Genomic DNA, 14,225 nt, shown 5'->3' with positions numbered 1-14,225 from the left:
CCTTTCTCCCCCTTCCCCCCTCTTCTCTCGCCGTCTCTAGCTCAAAGAATGGCCGAACACTTCCCAAGCGACGGCGCGGCGGCGAACGGCTTCGGCCGCCGCCACCTTTACGAGAACGAAGCTCGGCTCCTCTTCGAGGCCGAGTACCCGGTCCCGCTGGACATGCGGGTGCCCGGGGCCTGGAGAATCAGCGCCGGCGGGGGCCCAGTGCCGCCACCGCCCACCGGGGCGGCGCGGCGCGCGGAGATCGCGCGTATCCGCTCCTCCTTGCTGCGGGCGGCGAGGGAGGGGCCACACTACGTCCCCGACATCCTACTCTGGGAGCCATACTTTCGCCGCCGCCACGCCGAGCAACTCGAGGCCACCAACGGCGTCGTTCCCTTCGGCAGGCTCAACTCCGAGGGGAGGCGCCGATGGTGGGGCGTGCCCGGCCGCACGCTGGAGGCTGTCCTCGAGTACATCGAGGGCGGCAACACGCCGAGACTGGAGTACCCCTCCCCCCCGTCCTTCTCTCGCCGTCGTGGGAGCTCATGGACGCCGAGGCGCATGGACCCCGGGGCGTCCTCCTCCTCGTCAGGTCGGTCAACCGTCTCTCCCTGCCTCCGCCCCGTCAAGCCGGAGCCCCAGGACACGCCCCAGGAGACGCCTGTCAGCGCGCGCACCCGCAGCTCCGGCGTCTGCATCGACGACTCCGCCCCCGCCTCTGGCCGCCTCGTCCTTGTTAGGCCGAAGCCGGAGCCCGGCCTCCCCGCGGAGTATGAGGAGATAGCCCGGCGCGGCTTCTCCGACGAGGACGCCCTACGGTGGGCGCGGGACGACTACCTCGGCGACGAGGTGGTCCAGCAGCGCCGGGCCTTGGAGGAGATAGCCGCCCGCAAACGTGGGTGCGAGGACGAGCACGGCGTCGTGGGCCTCGACAGCGACGACGACGACGCCCCCGGACCGTCCAACCCGCCGCGCCAACCGGGGGAGGGTTGCAGCAGGGACGGCGGCCGCGGCGGGAGACGACGACGACGAGGGCGACGACTACACGCGGTTCTACCGCCTCCTCGGCATTTAGATCTGCAAGGCGGTGGGCGGCGAGGAGCGGCGAGGGAGACGACGAGGAGTAACCTAATAGCTTTTTTTTTCTTTTTGTAAAATATTTTAAATATGAACGAACTCGTCGAAGTTTGGTTGAATTTACGCCGTGTTTGTGCCGTAATTTATATTTTCAGAAAAACGTGGGCACCATGACTGGGGGACATCACGTCCCCAACGCGTCGTTTATCGCCGGTGCGTCCCAGGAACGATTTTTAGCGCATCCTAAGGGCCAACGGCTGGAGATGTTTTTAATGGCCCAATGACGAGGAGCCGCTCCCGTGACCACACAACCCAATGTGCTACAACGTTCCACGGGCTGGCTCGTTTACTAAATGTGCCGCGCCTGGGCCAGGAAGCAAGGCAGGTGGGCCAGCACGGCACGGCCCGTCCAGCACGGCACGGCCCGTCTAATAAACATGTCTCTGTGGGCCGTGCCGTGCTGGCCTTTTGGCCAGCTCTGCTCCCACCGCTAAAAAAAAAAGAGAAACCCACTGACTCCCGACTCCGACTCCCGTCCCCGATTCTCCTCCCGATCTCGCAGGCTCGCCGCCTGCCTCGCCGCACGCCGTCGCCGCCACCGGTTGCCAGGAGGCAAAGAGCCGGCCCTGCCCACAGCGCCCACCCAGCGCCCCTGCCCGCCCCACCCACCGGTCGCCCACCGCCGCACCGCGGCCTTGCCAGTCGGCGCCCGGCAGCCGCCCATTCCGCATTCGGCAGCAGTCCTGCCCTGCGGCCGGCGGTGTGCAGTTGCAGCGGCCAGCCAATTTGAGGTGCCTTTTCTCCATTCCCCAAGTTTTGGTTGGTCTCATTAGGAATTTAAGGTTTATATTCATGGATTATCTATCAGGTGGATTATGACAGTGCTATCTGCCACGTACATTAACACATACACATAACTTTGCACATAATTTCTTGTGTCCAATTATGTCATCATGATTGATATTTTTTTTAGGGAATCATAAACGATACTAGAATGTAAATTTTCGCTGTGTCCAATTATGTCATCATGATTGATACTAGAATGTAAATTTTTGCTGTGTCCAATCAGGTGAATTATGATTTTACACAGAATTTGCTGTGTCCAATCAGGTGGATTATGATAGTGCTATTGGTAAATTATAATTAGTATGTTAACATGTCATATTTACAAATCCTAGACCCGCCACTGATCAGCGGCGATGGCGATCCGACACTACTGGTCGATGGCTGTCGCAGCCGTTGGGTTCCGCCTCGTTCTGGTGCTCTTCGGCGGAGACCTCCACCTTGCATCCCGCCCGGAGGTCTCCACCCCCCTCACGTCCCTCCGCCGCCGTAAGCACACCTCCTTGCTCTCAGTCCTTGCCCTGCAAACCCCAGCCCTTTTGTGATGTCGGCGTTCTCGTTTGCCTCCTGTGTATGTTGCAGTGGCAGAAGGTTACTGGCTGAAGCAGGCGTCCATGTCACCCTATTCCGGTACGTTACGCACCTCCCCTCTTTGATCGCTTTGCTAACTTTTAGCACTTCACATTTGCAACAGAATGGCCCAAATTTTGAGGCCAGGATAGTTGGGTGGGAGGTGGTATTATTAGGTAGTACTCCCTCCATTTCTAAATATAAGTCTTTTTAGAGATTTCCCTAGGGACTACATACGGATGTATATAGACATATTTTAGAGTGTAGATTCACTCATTTTGCTCCGTATGTAGTCCATATTGGAATCTCTAAAAGGACTTATATTTAGGAACAGAGGGAGTATTACAGAGCAATTTTTAAAATGCTTGACTGGGTTTCTACTGAATACTGATAGACATTATTTCATGTTCATTTTTCTGTAATGAACTACTGATAATTCCTGATGGATGAAATATGATATGACTGAATGACTCCTACTTAGCATCAGAGGCCTAGATGCTTCTTGCGATTACATCATAAATCTTAGCAATTAGCCATGATATTTTGCTCTTTGTAATGTTGATCTGTTAACAGTTTGTACTTGTAAATGATGGTCCAGCCTGTTGAGTGATCTGTTTTTCAGGTTCGATGTATCATGGTTCCCCTTTGCTTCTATCAGTTCTTGGTCCGCTAACCAGCAAAAGGTGATAGGTCCTTCGTTTTGATGCTTCTTTGATCATTTCTTTGATGTCGCCACTCTTGCTATGTCTCTTCATTTGACCAGATCACCATATAAAATGTTAGCATTCTAACACTCCATGATGTCACAGGTCAGGTGGACACCATTCTCATATATATTGCAGGTAAATAAGTTGCTATGTACTTTTCATTTAAACCAGTATATGTTTGTCTACGATTAATAACTTGTCCAAGTATACCTGATATTCATAGAAGAAAATCAGTTTTCTTAGGCTTTACTTTTTATGTTCTTTATCTTGCCCATGGTATCATTCAAACCAAAAAAAATGTAACCATAAACATTTTCACGACTTCTGCATTTTGCTGGCAGTCATGTAATATTACACTCATGAATGCACAACACAGTTTGGTTTTTGTGGCTGTAGATTTTATAGCTGCTATGCTCATTCGATCAACTGGGCGTACACTCCAAATGGCACGTAACAGAAGTTTGAAGTCTCTTGACCTCAGAAAATCAGTGAACAATTCTGGTGAGTCATACTAGTTAATGTTATACTTGAGATGTGCTTTATTGAATCTTGAGCTAAATTTGCCTTTTGTTTGGCACCACTCTCTACTTATTTTCCCAAGTACCAACAATCAGAAAAGGTTTTGAATTTTTGATACTTGTGACGGACAGCCCCGGAAGTGAAATCTTAGAGATGTTTTATTTGTCAAGTAGTTGTTGTCATTCTAAGCTTTATATTTTCTTAAAGAAGGAAGCCCACTTTTTTGACTTTTCCTTTACAAGGAATAAAAAGGGTTATATGAATTTGCCTTGTGGAATTTAATGTGTATAGTCCTCTGCTTGCCTGATAGTGTGAATTTGTTGTTGGTAAGCGAAAAATATACAATCTTGTCTGGAAACGTGTGAATGGAACATTACTCTCTTTGAGTCAGATGCTTTGTGCTTGTGATGCTTACTAATTGTTTATAGTACTGATTATCATGTTTGTTGACACTTACAGTGAACGTAAGCGCAGGAGACACTGCTTCTCTAATATATCTGTGGAACCCTTGGACAATAATCACCTGTGTGGGTTCATGTACATCACCAATTGAGAATTTAATGGTCGTGATAATGTTACATGGAGCCTGTTCACGTAAGTTAAACTCAACGTGTTTCCCTCTAGCCTTCTCGGTTTTTCAATATATCTCTTATACTTCCTCCGTCCCAAAATAAGTGTCGCTGACTTAGTACAATTTTGCACTAAAGTTGTACTAGATCAGCGACACTTATTTTGGGATGGAAGGAGTATTACTTACACTAGTTGTTTGCCTCATTGTTTGGCTTCTATTTGGCAAATCCTCAGTTAATAACATTTTTATGGAAGATAGTACAATGATCTTCAGACAACCTAGAATTGCCCAAATCTAATGCAACATCCTTGCAATTTTTATAGGTCTTGCGCCGCTTGCTGCATTTGGATATGTTATGGCAACACACCTTTCTCTTTATCCTGCAATTCTCATTCTACCTGTATGTGTCACAACCATTTTTTTTTTCAATGTTCAATGGTATGTACATGCCATTTATCTGCATTGCTGATCAACTGTTAGTTTTTCAGGTTGCTCTTTTATTGGGTTATGGTCCAGATACTCCTCCAACTAAAGTATTTCTTCAAAAAGGCTTGAGTGCCAATAAAATTGACATGTCAGATAATGGAAAAGGTACTAGCCAAAAAGGTTTTGGACAATTCTCATGGAAACCAATACTCCACTTCATATTGTGGGTGTTTATCTGGTCATGTTATGTGCTGTTATTGAACAGCATTATTCTAAATAAAGTGGGTGGCCTTCAGGAGATGTTTGAAAAGTAAGTTGTTCGACCATTTAATTCTTTTGTAGTCATCAAAACCATGTGAAAGAGTGTAATATTTTCTGTTAACCCTTTCTTTTTAATGAAAGGGGTTTCCCCCGCTCCATTTTATAGAATGAAGCACATTTTCTGTTAACTTCCCCCATTCATGGTGAATTTTAAAGGAGAAATGAATACAAGTCTTATTTATGAATTCAATTTAATTTTGGATATTTGCGTACTCTTATCAGCATTATCGGTATCCTCTCCATTTCCCCAACATTTCAACTTTGTTGTTGGGCCTCATTTAGTCAAAATCGTCTTTTGTTGCAATTGACTGCCTTTATCTGTTACCAAATGCCTAGTATCGACTTGTGTGCGTTGCAATTGACTGGCTTTTATCTGTTACCAAATGCCTATTATTGACTTGTGTGCATTGTTTTGCAGGACATATGGTTTTATCCTTACAGTGAAAGATTTATCACCAAATATTGGTGTGTTATGGTAAGTCTTAAGAAAGTGTAATTGGAACCCAAGTATAGTTTGACTAATCTAATTCGTTTGAGAATTAATGCAGGTATTTCTTTGCTGAAGTCTTCGACTTCTTCAGAAGCTTCTTTCTTATAGTCTTTAATATGAACATCATTTTTATGGTCTTGCCATTGGCTATCCGTTTGAAGCATCGGCCGTGCTTCCTTGCCTTTGTTTACACAGCAATTGTCGCAATGCTGAAATCTTATCCCTCGGTGAGTATATTTTACATGGTATTTCTGATGGATTTAATCCCTTGACTGCATAAGGTTGATGTTTAGTTTTGTTTCATGTTTTGCTCTTTTGTTTTTATTCCTAAATTCATGCTTATCTTGAAGGCTGGAGATTCAGCTCTATATCTAGGACTTCTAGGCCTATTCGCCAATGAATTAGCGGGTACCTAAACTGCTGCTATCGAATATTTTTGAATTAGTGTGCAATATTGTAAGAAGTTAATGCTCTTTAACTTTCCATCCTGCAGAGATGCAGTTCACCTTCTTCTTGTTTTTTGGATATATTGGAGTCTCTCTCCTTAGCCCTGTCATGCATAACCTATGGATCTGGAGGGTCTCTCTCTCTCTCTATCTCTCTCTTTCTACACACACATGTTGTGTACTGTTACTAACATGGCAGTGTTCACAGGGTACTGGTAACGCAAATTTCTACTTCGCGACTGGTTTAGCTTATACCTGCCTTCAGGTAACTATCCCTTTGTGTGAGCACAATATTGAATGTTCCTTAGAATGCTGACTGATTGTTCCTTCAGGTAACATCTCAGCTAGTAGTCGTGTTTCTTAACTTAGAAATCTGAGGGATTGTAGCATGTATAGTTTCTCTCACTCGCCCTTTTGACATATGTATTATATAATTAATGTTTGCCTTTTCTTTTTTACAGACCGTGTTGGTTGTAGAGACTGTAAGTTCAATGATAAAGCATGACAGGAAACTAAGGCTACTTACAAAAGCCTAACATCATTCCTCAGAAGGTCAGCACGTCAGATTCTTTTCTTGCTGGTTCCCTATGATGCGAACTTGCGACCAGTTTGCCGTTCTGGGATTCTGGGTAGATGTAGTGGATGATGTTTCATGTCATTTTGTATTGTACCTCCCACATTTGTACAATATGGACCAGATTGCTTAGCCAGGATTAGAGAAAGAATATAGGTTTCTCCCTCGAAGCTAACTATAGTCGGCACTGAATTTCTCCATGGATCCTTTGATTACTGCCTTGCCTGATCTTGGTGAAATTTATCCCTGGTAGCCTGTGCAATCAGCTTGTCAGGTAGCCTTTGGATGCCTCTGCTTTCGTTGTCAAGTCCATTTTCTTTCATCTTGGTAAAGCCGAGGTCATTGTCAGTCACACGTTGCAGTATTATCCCCTATGTACTGCAAATCAATGTTCAGAGATGTTCCTGGCACAGAAACCTTTGAACTGCAACAGAATTTCCTTCCGATCCCAGATAGTAAGTTGAGTTGCTGATAACTGATCGAGCGTACTACTTTACCTATTTATTTATCGTTAATTGTAGTTATATTCGAGCTTAATTTAGGCTTAACTGTAACCTCATGCGATGATTTTGTCCATATGCTCCTGTTTCTGTGCGTGTTACTCGTGTGCCATGTTCGTTGGTAAATGAAAGACGGGTAGCTTGTTTGATGCTGATTTCTATGGGCCGACACACATTTGGGTCTGTGTTTTATGATATATTCTTCTCTAGTCCGTGATCTTGTGACTCCAGCAGTTGCATTTGTGTTTTTGAGGTCACCTGCTGTAGCTAGTGTTATCATACCTTTTCCCAAGCATATTGATATTCTCTACTCGTTTCGTTCCATGTTGTGTATGTATATTAGTATATGGTACAAGTAATAAAACTAGTTTGGTGTTGTAGATATTGAATGTATTGTCTATAAATTTAATCAACCTTGAAAATGTCACCACCTAACGAGTCTCGCTCGACCGGCGGCAAAAGAGTCCATCCGCGGCGGCGGCGGCGGGCAGGGTCCGCTCGCGAGGAGCGACGTTTCCACATTCGCTACTACTACACAGAATCCATTGACTCGAACCTGTTGGAAAATCGAAAATGCTTTTACCAATCGGAGCGCTGAAACCTCGCTCTCGCGGCCTGCGTGCATGCTTCCCCATCCACCCATGTGTCGAGGAGGAGTTGTTGTCGTGCAAGTTACATCCACTTTCTCCGTGCGGCATCCACCCATCCCATGACCCATCCGAGCCACGATTCTCTCCGTCCCCCTCGGGCGACACATGTTCCCAGTTAACCCCGTGGATGGCTACGTTCGTTCCTTCGATCCCTCCCGGTCACGCCATGCCGATATTTGCTGGATTCTCCTGACCGGCAGGCGCCGCGCTACGCTCCTTCCCCACGCGCCCCTTTTTCTTTGGTCTTTGTCCCAATTTTTCTAGATCGTGCCACACCGTGCCGTCGACGTGTGGCCACTCCATCGACCATTTGGTTCATGCATCCTCACGGCAAAGTACTAGTAAGGAAAAAAGGAGGAGGAGCAAACAGGCATAGAACCGTACGTACACACTCATAAGGCTCTGAACCGTCCATCATGCATCGTGGACGAATGGGCTGCATGCACGAGACTACAATAATGATTGATGAGTACTACTCGTGTTCTGTTTTCTACTGGAGTAGCTAGCACGAGATCGATGGAGCCACAAGTTGCGCCCACAATGTTCGCTGGGGGGGAGAGGTTCATGCATCGCATGCACGGCGTGGCATGGCGTGCATGCACGGCGTGGCCCGGGGACACACGACGCCGGCCGACCCCGGCGCCGATTTGGCTGGCGTCGTGGAGGTGGTGGCCTGGTCGGTGGATAACATAAACTACTTGTCAAGTGGCGGTACAGCAAGTACATGGATATTGCGGGTGAGAGAAGATGCATGAGGTGATGTGAAATGAGAGGAGAGGGTGTGGCCTGATTGATTTCTGGCGGCGAGCAAGTTGGCCAAATTGTGAGGCGCCCGGTATGGCCTCGTGGACCTTTCTGCGCTTTTACACGTCCCCTGTCTGCTGCTGCTTGCGAGTTGCTCTTGCTTGCTTCCTTTCAATTTCTTTTTATTTGCCTTGGACAGGCAGGCCCACGAGAAATTCCCTTGCGCATGCATGTGCCTGCGCTTTTGCCACATGCACCTGCATATTCCTGTTAGCACCCCCCTCAAAACAAAAAAGAAAAAAAAAATCCCGTTAGGCGTTAGCACCTTCTGGTTAAAAGGACATTTGAGGGGAGATTGTTCCCGGAATACCTCCTTTGTTAGAGATAAGTGCAGAATTAGTTCCCCCACACAGGTTATCATCATGAAATCATCATCACTGTTATATTCACACGCGGGGGTATAGCATGGACGTAATGGGATGACGTCGCTATATATATATGGTCGGTGGTAATTGCACGTACGACTAACGACACTACGGGGAGTAGTGCCGGTTAAAATAATAGGAGAAATAGAAAAAATACATTGGCTTAAATCTGTTCATCCAAAAGCTCAAACTGATAGGGAAAAATGGGCTATGCATTTATACGTCAACAAAACCTTGCCGGAAAAGTAGATTCAGAGACGAGAGGGGTGATCTAGCCGAGGATTCAAAATTTTAGTCGGTGTCAATTCAAACTAACTTCAAATTTAATTTAAATTAGGTCAGTTTTCGTGACATATACAATTCTAACAGTATTAAGATATTTCAGTGAAGTCCAAATTTTCATGTAACCGAAAAAATTAAACCTTGATCTACACCGCCGTGGCGGGGGGGGGGGGGGGGGGGGGGGGGGGGGGGGGGGGGGGGGGGGGGGGGGGGGGGGGGGGGGGGTCGAAGCGGAGCACTCAAGCAACCGCTTCGACCGAACACTGCAAACAAACATCGCCTAGCGCCCTCGCCGTCATCTATTTTCTGAAATTTTCAACCAAAGAGAGACAGCATCAGCAGCCGAAACACGGAGACATACCAAACACCTGACCAATGGCGTTACTGTCAGGATACATAGTTTCATTACCCCGCAGAAAAAGAGAAAGATACATAGGTTCATTTTTTTTTTCGGGCAGAGGTCAGCACTCAGCGGTACTATACCACTATGCCACGTACGGGTCAATTATGGCTTGCAAGTTGGGGATGAACAAAAACTAAGCCCTACGCTAACCCGGAGCCGTACGCTACAATGAGATGCAAACAAGCCTCGTCCTATTAGCAACTTGCTCTCTTCTTTTTATTTCACACATAGAAAAAGTAACGCCGTGTACGTGTCGTCCAACAGCTGCGATCGATGGCGTGCTGGATCCAAGTCTTTTTGTCGAGAAAAGTGCCCAAGAAACCACATCATTGTCATCGCCAAACACACAAATGGTTGTCATGTGGTTTTTGTTGTTTCAATCAGATCGCCATCATCATAAGTCGTGTGTACGTTAACACACTCAAAAGTCGACAATTGCTCGACTGCGGAAAAGAAAATTCTCTGCTATTTGTTTCGCTTTGGATCCGTACTAAGCTCCCAGCCATAGGTTTTTCAGGTCTTTTTTTTTGCAGAGAACTTCGAGCTTTATTCAAACAAAAGTGTTTGCTGGGCAATCAGCCAAGAGGCTACTGACCAGAAAACTTGGAGTTTCAGAGATCCAGCTCTCGGTTACAGACACGTTACATGCCCGTTGCGCACACAGATGTGCTGGACCGTTAGCTGACCTGCTTACATGATTTATTACAAAAGAATCAAAACTAGCAGCAAGCTCCGCTATTTCGTAAAATACTGGTGCCACAACGGAGCGACTGTTGAGACGAGTGTTCCAGAGATTAACGATCTCTAGACAGTCGGTTTCCATCACCACTTGTGCATAGCCCCGTAGGTTTGCATAGATAACTCCATCCCGCAAAGCTAATGCCTCAGCAATCATCGGCTCGGTGACCCCCTGCAAGGGTTTACACCATACGCCTAGAAGCGCATCCTTAGAGCGAACAACTCCTCCCGCTCCGCTCATTCCGGCCAAGTGACGAACGGCGACATCGGTGTTGATTTTTACCTGACCCAATTCTGATGGCCTCCAGCCATGACCTGGCAAGAGAGCTGCCTGCTGTTGAGGAACGTCAAGCAAGGCCAGAGCTTCTCTGGTGAATCTAATAGAAGTCACCGGATCATACTTCTCTCCGTCATGTGTGCACCTGTTACGAGAGCTCCAAATAGACCACATGATGGTGATTATTGTTGCGCGCTCCTTTCCACTTAACATTGAGCCGCATAAAATATCGCTCGCCCAAGAGGATGGATGAAGCCTTGGCAGTTTGATATCCAACACCAACCTAGCTTCTTCCCAGAACCGTCGGGCATGTGAGCAGTGTAGCAATGCATGCTCCAGATCTTCCTCTTTGGCTTGACATACTTTGCATAAACTGACATCTCTGATATGCCTGTAGTGCAGCGTTTTTTCATCAGGTAGAATGCCCCGTAGGACTCGCCACCAGAAAACACGCACTTTTGGGACAACTTTGAGAGACCATAGCGATTTCCACAAGTGTGATTGATCTACTGAAGCTCCTGTAGCCTGCCCTTCACCTAGAGCTAATTGCTCGTTGCGGTTCATAAGAGCTCGATACGCTGTTTTCACACTGTAGTTTCCTGATTTCTCATGCGCCCATGCTAGGAAATCTGCACCACCACCCCGCCGCAATGGTATATTGAGAATTGCTTCAGCGTCTGGTGTGATAAAAGTTTCCCAGACCAACTCCCTATTCCATGTCCAGTTGGCTGTGTCAATAAGATCACTGACCCGCTCCACATTAGTATTAGGAGGTTTCAGCAACGGGGTTCTGGGAGCCATGGTGTGTATCCATTTATCTGTCCAAACGTTGATAGTGGAGCCATCACCCACCCGCTGGACTAAGCCCGTACTGAGAGCCTCATGCCCAACCACTATTGCGCGCCAAATTGCCGAGGCAGAATGAGGAACGTTGGCTTGCATAAAATCAATGTTTGGGAAATATCTCCCCCGCATAACTCTAGTACAAAGGGAATTTGGATTTGTCATGAACCTCCACCCATGCTTTCCCAATAGTGCTAAGTTAAAGAGATGGTAGTCCCGGAAGCCCATACCACCTTTGCATTTTGGAACTGTGAGTCCTTTCCATGATATCCAATGAAGAGATCGTCGATCTATGGAACTACTCCACCAGTATTTGGCCATACAGGAAGTTAAGCTCTTGCAAACTTTCTTTGTCAATAAGAAACAGTTCATACTGAAAGTGGGGATCGCCTGCACTATGGACTTCAACAGAGTTTCTCGTCCTGCACATGCAAAGAGCCGTTCAAACCATCCTTGCATTTTGCCTTTTGATCGATCCACAATATGCTCAAATGTGCCGCTTGTAATCTTTCCAACGGCTGTTGGGAGTCCGAGGTATCTCTCACTGAAGGTTTCAGCATACACTCCAAGAATCCCTTTCAAAGCTTGCCTGGATGAATGGGGGGTATTTGGGCTGAAATATAGTGCACTTTTATCCCGATTAACACACTGGCCCGAAGCTTCCCCATAAATCCGCAAAATCTGGTTGAGTCGCTCTGCACTGGCTGTATTTGTGTTGATGAAAATCAAGCAGTCATCTGCAAAAAGTAGATGACTAACCCAGGGCGACCGAATGCTCACTCTTACACCCCTGTCGATGTTGGCGCCATAATATTTCAGAAGAGATGAAAGGCCTTCTGCACATAAGAGGAATAAAAATGGTGAAGCTGGGCAACCTTGCCGAAGCCCTCTCGATGGGGTGAAGTAAGGTAGCAGCTCCCCGTTCACTCGAACCGAGAAGCGCACTGAAGTAGCACATTTCATAACCAATCGAACTAGTGTGTTACTAAAACCAAGTCTGAGAAGAATAGCCTCCAGGTAGGGCCACTCCACATGGTCATAAGCTTTCATCATGTCAAGCTTGACCGCACATGCCGTATTCTTCCCCTTTTTCCTTCTTCGCAAAGTATGAACACTTTCGAAAGCAACCAAAACATTGTCAGTTATTAAACGACCCGGAACAAAAGCACTTTGTTCCTCGCTTATAATTTCATCCATACAGCCCCGCATACGATTCGCAATTGCTTTTGCAGCTATTTTGTATAAGACTGGGCACAATGCAATGGGGCGGTATTGATGGATCATCTGAGGGTGTCTCACCTTGGGTATGAGAGTTATTGAGGTGTCGTTCAGTCCCACCGGTAGATCCCCTCCATTAAGAAATCCCAGCACCGCGGCTGTGACATCATCTTTCAGAAGTTGCGAATGGCGCTGGAAAAAACCCGCAGTGTATCCGTCCACCCAGGGGCTTTAGAAGGAGCCATCTGGAATAGGGCCTCCTGAACATGTCGTGGTTCATACGGTCTGTCGAGAAGCATGTTCATCTCCGGCGTCACCTTTACAGGGACATGATCCAACATCTCATCCATACCAAACGCTCCTTGTGATGTATATAGGTTTTGATAGAATGATTGTATTTCCGCTTTGTCCTCATCCGCATCAGTACACACTGAACCGTCAGCTCTTCTTAAACCACTGATTTTATTCATTCGCTGACGTTGTTTAGCTTGAGCCTGAAAGTATCCAGTGTTGCGATCTCCTTCTCGGAGCCAACTGACGCGTGACCGCTGCCGAAGCCAAATTTCTTCTAACTTGAGGGCCTCCCGAAGCTTGGCCTAAGTCCTTTACAAGGGAAGAATTAGTCCATCAAGGAGTGTAACCGTGCATATACATGGATTATCTGCTCCGAGCACAAATACACCCACATAAACAGTAAATTCTAGAAAATTAGTAAACACAATATAAAGAAAACTGATCTTTTTTTGTAGATGAACATTGGCAAATGTTCTAAGACTATGAAAGTTTTCATCCCGACAAACACATCCGTTGAGGTCTATGCAAAAAATTATCATAATCGGGACTCAAGAAGACGCATTTTGGAGCACTCAATTTTGGTCTAGTTGCGGATGTCAGGTCTTTTTAGCGGAGGATTTAGTTCATCAATGTGTTTAACAGTGCATATACCTGGACTATCTGCTTCTGAGCACAATATATATGTATGAACGATAGATTCTGAAAAAATAGTAAATAAAATTTAAAAAACCAGAATTGCTTGTAGATGAAACATTAAGAAATGTTCCGACATTCTAAAACAAATTACCTTGACAAGACATCCATGGAGGGCTATACATTTCTTTTTCAAAATTCAGGACTCAAAAAGTGTCATTTTGGAGCACTCAATTTCGGTTTTTGGCACACACACCTCTGCGGATGTCCTTTTGCGAAATTGTGCAGGATGTCAGAACTTCTGTTGATGTTCATATAAAAGTCAGTTTTTTTGTTCTTTTTTTACTATTTTTTGGAATTTAGTGTTCCTATGGGTTCATGTATATATATAGATTAGTGATGTGGTGCAGATATAAGTTAGGCAAAAGTGAGGTTGGACAACTCTGGAGTGCACATGATTGGCTATGAAAAGAGTCTGGGTCAGCAAAGTGTACAAGCTTACAATAATATTTTTCATTCTAGAGTACAATGTACCCCAAGCTTAGGATTGAAGAAACCCAAGCGCGCAGCTAATGTTTCTTGTGGTAAATTTATAAACTCAAATTATAGAATATCTTTTGTCAAAATGGAGGATTTGTGCATATCTACCACACTGATCGATCCAGATTTGCTTGCTTTAAGCTCATCTT

General features: G+C 46.1%; 1 protein-coding gene across 1 annotated transcript; it reads left to right on the top strand.

The window, feature by feature from the left end:
• Positions 1–1,554: 1,554 nt before the first annotated feature.
• Positions 1,555–6,819, top strand: LOC125536283 (phosphatidylinositol glycan anchor biosynthesis class U protein-like). Its single transcript, XM_048699473.1, has 15 exons — positions 1,555–1,853; positions 2,241–2,394; positions 2,488–2,535; positions 3,098–3,158; positions 3,285–3,317; positions 3,559–3,683; positions 4,161–4,295; positions 4,596–4,672; positions 4,761–5,008; positions 5,438–5,494; positions 5,568–5,736; positions 5,860–5,917; positions 6,003–6,088; positions 6,164–6,220; positions 6,417–6,819. The coding sequence occupies exons 2-15, from the start codon at positions 2,262–2,264 to the stop codon at positions 6,489–6,491; spliced, it is 1,362 nt and encodes a 453-aa protein (XP_048555430.1). The 5' UTR covers positions 1,555–1,853; positions 2,241–2,261; the 3' UTR covers positions 6,492–6,819.
• Positions 6,820–14,225: the final 7,406 nt, after the last annotated feature.

The sequence above is a fragment of the Triticum urartu genome, chromosome 2 (genome assembly GCF_003073215.2).
Source record: "Triticum urartu cultivar G1812 chromosome 2, Tu2.1, whole genome shotgun sequence".
NCBI lineage: Eukaryota > Viridiplantae > Streptophyta > Magnoliopsida > Poales > Poaceae > Triticum > Triticum urartu.
This window is presented reverse-complemented; position numbering and strand designations above follow the sequence as displayed.

Excerpts from the sequence above, each read along its gene's own strand:
- LOC125536283 (XM_048699473.1), top strand. The coding sequence starts at position 2,262 with ATGGCGATCCGACACTACTGGTCGATGGCTGTCGCAGCCGTTGGGTTC. Across the intron at positions 3,684-4,160 it reads AAAATCAGTGAACAATTCTG|TGAACGTAAGCGCAGGAGAC; the intron begins GTGAGTCATACT and ends TGACACTTACAG. Across the intron at positions 5,737-5,859 it reads TGCTGAAATCTTATCCCTCG|GCTGGAGATTCAGCTCTATA; the intron begins GTGAGTATATTT and ends CTTATCTTGAAG.